The following is a 9922-nucleotide window of genomic DNA, read 5'->3' as shown; positions in this document are numbered from 1 at the left end:
TGCTTCTCCGTGTTCGACAGATAGAACTCCACACGAGTGCGGCAAGAAGGGCACCTGATGAGCGGCACCACCACCGAACGGCCGCCAACCGATGACCTGACCGAGCTTGTCGACATGGCGGAGTGAAGCAACGGGCGGTGGCAAGCGGTAGGGAGAGGCCGCCGGCAAGCAGCACGGAAGAGGGTGGCGGCAACAGCAGGGAGAGGGCGGCGGCGTCGGTGGCAGAGTGGGGAATTTGGGAGAGGGCGGCGGCGTCGCCAGCAGAGTGGGGATTTAGGGATTCCGCTACAGAGTGGGGTATTTCAGGGGGGTGGATGGATAATTACATCCGCCGGCGTAATTTACAGAAATAACCCTGAGCGTGCCGACGTGGACGGCACTGACTGGTCAAACCGAGCGGCGACGGGTGGCATACGGGGAACAGCGACCGTACAAACACGTCTTGTCGTATTGGGTGACCGTATTAACCGTATTTCTAAATACAGTAACCAAAGTGAGCGCTCTTCGCAAGTTCAGTGACTGCCAGTGCATTTTACTCAATTGCCTTTTCCCAAACAAAAGACCTGGCCATCACGGCATAAACGGAACAGAAACGCAACCGAACCGTGAGAAACGAGGGCCGGATTCTCCAACCGTATAACCGACAGCACAAGGGAGGAGGAGAGAGAGAGAGAGCCGCGCCGGCGGGGCGCCGACGGCGCCGCCCCAATGGTGCCGGCGAGCACGGTGCTCACGCTGCTGGGCTTCTGCGCCAGCGTCCTCTTCATCGTCTTCGTGTGCTCCCGGCTCGTCTGCGCCCTCACCCGCCGCGTGCGCCGCGGCCGCCGCCCCTCGCCGCCTCTCCCCCGCTTCCCCTCCGTCGGGGTCAGAACCGGTCACTTCTTCAATGCTCAGTTCGACCGCCAGGGACACGCCGCTGGAGGGGGAGGGGTCGACCCCGCCGCCGTAGCCGCCTTCCCCACACGCGCCTTCTCCGCCGCGGGCTGCCCCCGCGGCGAGGCGGCGGACGCCTCCTCCATGTATGTGCCCCTCGGTTCCCGTCTACCGATCGCGATTCACTTCGCGCCTGCGCCATCTGTAGAACTAATCGCATTTTGGAATTATCTGTGGCGGGGATCGATCGATCGCGCACTCTTTGGTAGATTCAGATCGGTGATTGGGGGAATCCGGTGTTGCAACACTAGTGATTTTTCCTCTTGGCGTGCTCTCGGAAGATTCTTGCATGCCAAGGAACAAGTATATATTTGAGTGTTGCTATAAGTGCTAACGTATCTTGAACAAGCAGCGGTACAGCGTCACATTGATAGAAAAATTGGATGTCCTAGTGGATGTTGGTGCCTAAGCCAAACCATGCCACTTTAGTACCAGAGTGTTGACGGCTGTGTTTATCTAGATTTTGCTACTGAATCATGGGTGACTGAACTTGCATTGTTACTGAATATAATGGGGCATAACACTAGTTCGAGCGTGCCGTCTGTCACCTTAGTTCTACTACTAGGTGTTCTAGTTTAGCTAGAAGTTGGGCGCGTTCACAGCAATGTCATTTTGGCGTCTGGAGGGCGTGCCTCTATGTTCTATCATGGGACATCACACGAATATGAAAGATGGGGGAACTGTATACAAATAGGTCAAATGCTACCCGTGCTCAATGAGAAGGAAGCAGGGCTGAGTAATAGCTGATGCATTCTGAATTGCCGTTTCTGTTATTTATTGATGCTTGTTTAGCAATTCTACCCTGATTACACAAAACCTTTATCCTGAACCATTTGCATCCTCGTTTGCAGGTGTGTCGTCTGTCTTGCAGAGTACGAAGATGACGACGTACTCCGCGTTCTTCCTTACTGTGGCCACGATTTCCACGTGGCCTGCATTGACATCTGGCTAAAGCAGCACTCGACATGTCCTGTCTGTAGAGTTTCCCTGCGGAACGACCCTGGCAGAAAGCATGCTGTGCCGCCTCTGCCAAGCGCGGTGATAGTAATTCCCCCATGCTCCCCTGAAGTGTCAAGATCCGATCCATGCCGCTGCCTGTTCTCTGGCAGAGGGCATTCGCCAACGACATCGTCACAGGTTCTTACAAACGAACCTGGCCAGGCGAATCAGATTCAGGTAGTATGCCATCCATTGGAGGATCAGGGAAACAATGCGACACCATCTGAGGTTGGCTTTCCTGGTGAGAATAACAACCAGACAGTGAAATTGAACATAGAGAGTCCTCGCTTTGTTGGCATGCTGCCATGATGTAAAGCCTAGTTAGAAGTTCCTTGAAGTTCCTTTTTTCTGCAGTCTGAGCAGACCTGTAGAATCAGAAACATTTTCATGTGTGCGAGGATGGCTGTTATATGTTACAGTAGTTTTCAGAGAGTTGATGTAAATATGAGAATTCATTCAGTTTTCTTCTTAAAGCGCCACATTATTTGTTGATCACACTCAAGCAGTTGACTGTTTATCACACTCGAGTACTCAGGCAGGTATGCACAGTTTCTTCCGGAACATCAACTGTTTGCATCTACTTGGAACTGGGGAGTGCTTAATCAGACATCGCGCAGTGTATGTCTAGTGAAGCACCATGTGTCCATTTATTCTTTTCTTTTGGTAACTAAAATTTCATGACTGATGTCACCAGGATAACATGTGAATGTTAATGGCCATCAAACAGTAGGCTGATAATACCCGTCAACGTTGGTAGAATTACATCTGCTTAAGGATGGCAATGGGTAGGGTATGGGCAGGGTAGAGCAATACCATACCCATACCCGTATAGTCAGTGGGTACAGAATTCTACCCATACCCGTACCCATGGTTATGAAACTTTACCCATACCCATACCCGACGGGTACCCGTACCCATTGGGTACCCAACGGGTAGAACAAATAGTACATAAGTTGTTCACAATTTTATGCTCATTAATAGCACATTTGACAAAAAATCAATTATCTCAGCTCAGTAACAGGTAGACGAGTAAATGACCAATATCAAAATTTAGAAACCACAACATACTATTATGTCAATAGGAGTAGACGAGTCACATGACAAGTTAATGACTAATTGACGACAAATTAACATTAGTTCACAAACGGGAAGGGTATGGGTATACCCGTGGGTACAAGGCTATACCCGTACCCTACCCATAACTTAACGGGTAGGGTATGGGTACTACCCATGGGTATAAAAGTGTGCCCATACCCTGCCCATGCGTGTACGGTACCCGCGGGTATCCGTACCCATGGGTAAAATTGCCATCTGCTATTACCCGTTGATAGATTATTTATGCTGCGACAATCACTTGTAACTGTACCACTGTTATTGATGTATTTACATAAGAACAGTCAGCAGTGAAGGTAAGTGGCAACAAGCAGACACTATTGCCCCCCATATCTACACCACCTAATCATTCAACACAGAAGGATCCAAAGTAAGATTTCATCTTTCAACACAGAAGGATCTAAAGTATGATTTCACCATTCAACACAGAAGGATCCAAACTATTGCACACTTTTATGTTGCTGTTCTTTGTTAACTGTACTTGCACACATCACAAGTTATGATTCGGAGAAGATTAAAATCAACTAGCAAGGGAGATGAAATTTGTCTACACTACACACTCACATCAATGTATATCACCTGTTATGTTCATGATCATGTTGCTTGCTTGTAAACTTACTGATCCCTTGGACTTCAGTGAAACAGGCAGTTTGCTTAATTCCACAAGGTTCGCCGTCTTCTAATTTGAATGGAGTAGCTACATGTATGATCAATGGGCAGGGGCAGATGATAGCCCGTCAGCGCGGGACTTGAAGGCCTGGAGGACGAGCGAGAACCCCGGCACGGCGGTGGCGACCTCCTCCTCCTCTAGCCACAGCCGGCTCTCCAGCGCGCTGCGCGCCCGGAGCATGACCACGGCGCTGCCGTACGGAGGCTCCCGGAACCACCAGCCGTGCAGGTCCCACATGACGTCCACCGGCGCGCCGTCCACGAACACGGTCTGGTTCCCCCTGAAGTTCAGCCGCGGCCGCCGCGCCTGCACCGCGCGCTTCCCGTCGACGCTCACCCACAACTCTTCTTCTGCCGCGCCGCCGACGCCGCCACCGGAGCACCCTACGCTTACCTCGTGATCGGGGCCGCCCTCGGCGAACCGGACGCGCCGCGCGGTGTGCATCGCCGCCGGGTCCGGCGCAACGACGCGCTCCCTGCGCGCGAACGGGACGGTCAAAGCCGCCGCCTTGGGGATCCGGCCCTCGAACCTCTCCTCGACAAACTCGGCCGCCAGGTCGCCCACGGCCAGCACGACGTCGGCGCCGGCGACGGCGACGAAGTAGTAGCCGGAGTGCGGCTCCAGGGAGGCGTCGTAGCGCGCGGCGGTGAGGTCCCAGAACACGACGAGCTGTGGCTGTGCGGCGCCGTCGACGGAGACGGACTGCGTGCCCCTGCGCCTGCGGAGGACCACGGCGGGGCTGGAGGCGGAGGGGGAGAAGGAGAGCGTGGGGCCAAGCGGGGAGCGGGTCCAGGTGAGCCGCAGATGCGCGGGGGAGCTCTGCCCGGGCAGGAGTGCGGTGGCGCGGTAGAAAACGGTGACGGAGAGCGTGGAGGGGGAGGCGGGGGAGGTGAGGGTGGAGGAGGGGGTGGTGCAGGCGGCGACGTCGGCGACGACGCAGGAGGCGAGGTCCCGCACGGAGGACGGCAGCAGCAGCAGACTGGAGGCGCTGACCATTGTAATGAGATCTGAGGTGTCAAGAAGAGAGGAGGAGGAGGAGGTGGTGGTGGCCAGTGGTTTTCAACTCATAGCGGCGACCCGGCGGCGAGGCTCTCCTCCCGCTCCCACTCCCACTCCCAGCTGGCAACTGCCGGACCCAAAAGTGGGAGAGGGGTGAGAGGCGCATTCGACTTCGATCGTGCCCATTATTTAAGTGCGTCGGAGAAGGGCGCTCAGCCGTTGGATGATGAACGGGAAAACGTGAACCGTCCGATCGCACTGGCCGAGTAGGGCAAAATGAAGTGCCAAGTCATCTGAAAAGCTAAACGGAAGGGCAATCCATGACCCAATCGAGCCATTTCTGTCCGTGCTCCAAAAAATTCTTCACCTTTGTCGTAACCAAATGTTTATGACATTTCTATGGACACGAATGCGGCTCGCGGTAAAAGAAAAAGAGAAGAAAAGAAGTAGACTGCCCGAGGAAACGGCAGAAATCACATATTTGACCCGAGGGAGAAATCAAATCACAAACTGACCTGCTTTCGGAAAAAATTCACTCTGCTGACCCTTTCGTGTCGCGACCGACAGCTAGGCGCCGCACACTACTATGCAGCGCCCTTCCCTTAGGCGTCGCACCTCCTGCCAGCGTGGCAATCCTGGTCCAGTTGCGGCCCCACAGACAGCACTGCAACGCCTAAGTCCTAGGCGCCACACTTGTAATATGCAACGCCCGTCTCTTAGGCGCTGCACAGTCTGTGTTCTACTTAGGCTGGCCCCACCCTCTCTCCCCTCCCACCCCCACCCCACCCAAACCCTTAGACTTGCGCCCCTCCTCTCTTCCCCTCCCCCCCCTCTCAAATCCTTCTCAAATCTTGCAAATCCGGAGTATTTGACCGTGGATTTCGAAGCCAACCCCTCCCTTAAGGTAATCTCCTCTGATCCCCTCGTTTTCATCCATAGGAATTGTCACATTTGCTCAAATCTTGCTACTTTGCGGAAACCCTAGTTTTGGCTTGGATTTGCAAATTTGTGTTGAATCATGTTATGTTTCTTTGTTAATTTGGTATGGTTAGGATTTCATAGTATGCTAGGGTTAGGGTTATGTGTGTTTGATGTTGGTGTTAGGGTTATGCTATGGTTAGGGTTGTGGTTATTGTTAAGTGGGGGTTATGGGAATTAATTCATTTATATGTTATGGCATATGTATTTTGTGCAAATATTTTTGTTATGTTCTTACTTGATATATGTGTGTTTTTTATTATTGTAGGGATGGGGAGAACATGTGTTTATGTTCATCATGTGGATAAAGAGGCCTTTTTGAAAGGCAATGTTGAACCGGACCCGGATGAGCTTGACATGGTGTTTGAAAGTAGTCCTAGCTATGCGCAACAAGTGACGTTGTTGAGTTCGAGGGAAGGCATAATGTTGGTTTTGGAATGCACATCCGTTGGAAGACAATGCGTGTGAACTCCGAGCAACGTTGGGTTGCATATAAGGAGACGGTTGCCGAATCTAGACAAGGCTCTTGAGTTATTTGCCTCCAAGAAGGTTGAGTCTACTTTGAATTTGGACTTGAACCGGAACCCCTCCCCGTTGGTTGCTAGCACTCCCCCACCCATTAACCAAGATCAAATGAGTGAACCTCATTTCATGCAACAAGATTGGCCAACATTGAGCCCGACTCCAAACAACCAAAATGAAGCTTTTGAAGAGGAGAATGATGAGTACGAGGAAGATGACAACGAAGTTGATCTCCATGACAACAATGTGGGTGATCTCGACCAATATCATGTGCAAGAGACAATGGACCAATCCATCCCTTTTTCCCGTGCATATGCATCAGACTCGGATGACGATGGTCCCGATGAAGAAGTTGATGAGGAGGGGTTCACGCCGAAGGAGGCCCAAGCATTCAAGAAGGTATTCGGGCGGGATCACAAGACACCATTGTTCAAGGATCTTAGTCTCACGGATGAAGCCGTTGTGGATGGTGGCAAATGCATTTCTCTTGGAGCTAGGACAAGTTCTCACCGTGATTTGGAAGACGGCAAGAACGGGATATATCCCGGTTGTGAGTTTGAATCCTTCTTGGAATTGAAGATGTGGCTCGACAACTACTCGGTTACACATTATCGTCCACATAAAGTGGCCAACTCGGACGTCAATGTGCGTTACACGATCAAATGTGAAGTGCCAAGATGTTCATGGATTGTGCGTGCGAGGCCATGGAAAGGAGGTCCCACTTGGCGCATAGTGAGTTGTCTACCAACTCACATGTGCCGGCACAAGAATGCGGATGGCGAGCTTGTGTACCAACAACACAGACAACTCACGTCCGAGTTCATTGCTTACAGGTTATCCAACCAAATATCCACACTTCCAATAATGAGCATCAAGAGTGTCATTGACCTTGTGAAAGCCATCTTTCATTACAAGGTGAAGTACGGCAAGGCATGGAAGGCGAAGCAAGCCACATTCAAGATGTTGTATGGCAATTGGGAGGAAGCATACAACCGACTCCCTAGGTTGTTGTTAGCTATGGCCGCCACAAACCCAGGCATGGTTCACGTGGTTGAGCCTCATGGGCACCAAACATTGATTCATAACGGGAGGACCGTCCGAGTATTTGGCCGTGCATTTTGGGCCTTTGAGCAATGCGTGAGGGCTTTTGAGCATTGTCGGCCCGTCATCGCCATTGATGGCACGTTCTTGACCGGACAATACAAGGGCACTTTATTGGTTGCAATAGCAAGTGATGCCAATAACCGGGTGTTGCCTTTGGCTTTCGCTTTGGTTGAGGTGGAGAACAATGATAACTGGGAGTGGTTCTTGCGTCAATTGAGAACAAGGGTATTACCGGCTGAAAGGGAAATTTGTGTCATATCGGATCGCCATCCAGGAATTCTAAACGCGGTGGTGGTTGACATTCCCGGACATACAAAGTTGCACCATCGATGGTGCATGAGGCACTTTTGTGCAAACTTCTATAGGGCATGTGGTATCAAGGAGTTGGCCGATGATCTTCAAGATTGTTGTCTCGCTTTCACCAACAAGCGGTTTGCCACATTGTTCAATGCATTGCTCAGACACAAGAAACTTGACCCCGGTGGTCTTGAATTTCTCAATAGGAACATTGTCGAAAGGAATATGTGGGCATGTGCTTTTGATGAAGATGGCCGGAGGTACGGTCAAATGACAACCAATATGGCAGAATGCTTCAATAAGGTGCTCAAGGGTGTACGTGCATTACCCGTGACGGCAATAGTTCAATACACATTTGACAAGATGAATGGATACTTTTTAAAGTACTCAATGGAGACGGATAAGCATATTGCTGGTGAGAACAAGGATAAGCACAAGTACTATTTCCCACCAAAGGTTGAAGAATGGTTGGACTTTCAATCACGAAAGGCAGACTCCCAAGAAGCTGTACTATATGACGACAACGAGTGGAAGTATGAGGTCAAAGAGCCTGGAGGAACCACAAACGATGGCCACCAACACGGAGGCCGCGCTTTCAAGGTCTCCCTAACACGGTGTGATTGCAGCTGCATGAGGCCATCGTTGCTTCATCTCCCTCCTCGCACTTGTTATACGCATCCCGTGTTAGGAATGTGGACGTCAATCACCCTCTTACCGTGAGGGAGTCCGAGTTCTCAATCATGACGGTAAAGAATACATGGGCTCCCCGATTTCAGCCATACTTGGACCAATCACAATGGCCAGAGTATCATGGAGTTCAACTATGGCCGGACCCGGAATTGAAGGTCGTTAGACGGGGAAGACGTAAGACAAAGCGTCTTAGAGGTGACATGGACGGATGGGGCCGTGGTGGCGGTGGAGAATACGGCACCGGCCAATTCCAAGAGCGTCGTGAGCAATCCCATTGTGGGGACTGCAGTCATCGGGGACACAACACAAGAACTTGTCCCAAACCAAGAAAAAGATCAAAGAAAAATGATGCAAGCACAAGCCAAGCAAATGATAGTCAACCAAGTCAACCAAGGAGTAGCCAACCAAGTCAAACAAGCCAAGGAGGAACTAGGCAACAAAGAGGGAGTCAACTAGGTCTTAGAAGAGGCCGTGGTGGTGGTAGAGGCCGTGGTGATGGCCTAGGCCGCGGGGATGGTCTTGGCCGTGCTGAAGGCATAGGCCGTGGTGATGGTCTTGGCCGTGGCGAAGGCCTAGGCCGTGGTGAGGGTCTTGTCCGTGGTGGTGGGAGGGGCCGTGGCGATGGTCTTGGCCGTGGTGAAGGCCTAGGCCGTGGTGAGGGTCTTGGCCGTGGTGGTGGGAGAGGCCGTGGTGAAGGCCTAGGCCGTGGTGAGGGTATTGGCCGTGGTGGTGGTAGAGCCAGTGGTTGTGGTCTAGGCCGTGGTGGCGGTCTAGGCCGTGGTGGCGGTAGAGGCCGTGGTGGTGATCTTGGCCTTGGCGGCGGCCGTAGTGGAGGAATGTTCACTTGGCTCAATGGACCATTGCCGTATGTGACTTACTATGATCTTGTTCTTTTGGCTCAATGCTTGTGTTGTCATTTTGCATTGTGTGACTAACTATTATATTGCCATTTTCATAGGTATGGAAACAATGAAGGGGGTGGAGGACACGGAGGGGGAAGGTGAGATCCCTTGGTGGTCGGAGGATGGCGAAGAAGAAGAAGAAGAGAGGAAGAAGAAGAAGGGACAAGGACCGTGACCTTCTTATGAACCAAAATGTGTGCTACTATGGCTATGAGACGTAAATGAAGAAGAAGGGACAAGGACCGTGACCTTCTTATGAACCAAAATGTGTGCTACTATGGCTATGAGACGTAAATAGTAGCACACATTTTGGTTCATAAGAAGGTCACGGTCCTTGTCCCTTCTTCTTCTTCCTCTCTTCTTCTTCTTCTTCTTCGCCCTCCTCCGACCACCAAGGGATCTCACCTTCCCCCTCCGTGTCCTCCACCCCCTTCATTGTTTCCATACCTATGAAAATGGCAATATAATAGTTAGTCACACAATGCAAAATGACAACACAAGCATTGAGCCAAAAGAACAAGATCATAGTAAGTCACATACGGCAATGGTCCACTAAGCCAAGTGAACATTCCTCCACTACGGCCGCCACCAAGGCCAAGATCACCACCACGGCCTCTACCACCACCACGACCAAGACCACCACCATGGCCTCTACCGCCACCACGGACTAGACCACCACCACAGGCTCTACCACCACCACGGCCAAGACCCTCAC

At 51.6% G+C, this 9922-nt stretch overlaps 2 protein-coding genes across 2 annotated transcripts; one reads left to right on the top strand and one right to left on the bottom strand.

The window, feature by feature from the left end:
* The first annotated feature begins 580 nt into the window (after positions 1–580).
* LOC123096638 (E3 ubiquitin-protein ligase EL5) lies at positions 581–2449 on the top strand. The gene is made up of 2 exons (XM_044518400.1): positions 581–1019; positions 1785–2449. Exons 1-2 carry the CDS (start codon positions 709–711, stop codon positions 2239–2241), a joined length of 768 nt encoding a protein of 255 aa, XP_044374335.1. The 5' UTR covers positions 581–708; the 3' UTR covers positions 2242–2449.
* Positions 2450–3428: 979 nt separating this feature from the next.
* On the bottom strand, positions 3429–4872 carry LOC123096637 (uncharacterized). The gene has a single exon (XM_044518399.1). The coding sequence runs from the start codon at positions 4709–4711 to the stop codon at positions 3755–3757; it is 957 nt and encodes a 318-aa protein (XP_044374334.1). The 5' UTR covers positions 4712–4872; the 3' UTR covers positions 3429–3754.
* Between the last annotated feature and the right edge of the window lie 5050 nt (positions 4873–9922).

Source organism: Triticum aestivum, chromosome 4D, assembly GCF_018294505.1.
Source record: "Triticum aestivum cultivar Chinese Spring chromosome 4D, IWGSC CS RefSeq v2.1, whole genome shotgun sequence".
Lineage (NCBI taxonomy): Eukaryota > Viridiplantae > Streptophyta > Magnoliopsida > Poales > Poaceae > Triticum > Triticum aestivum.
Note: the sequence above shows the minus strand (reverse complement) of the source record. Positions and strands in the feature narration are given on the sequence as shown.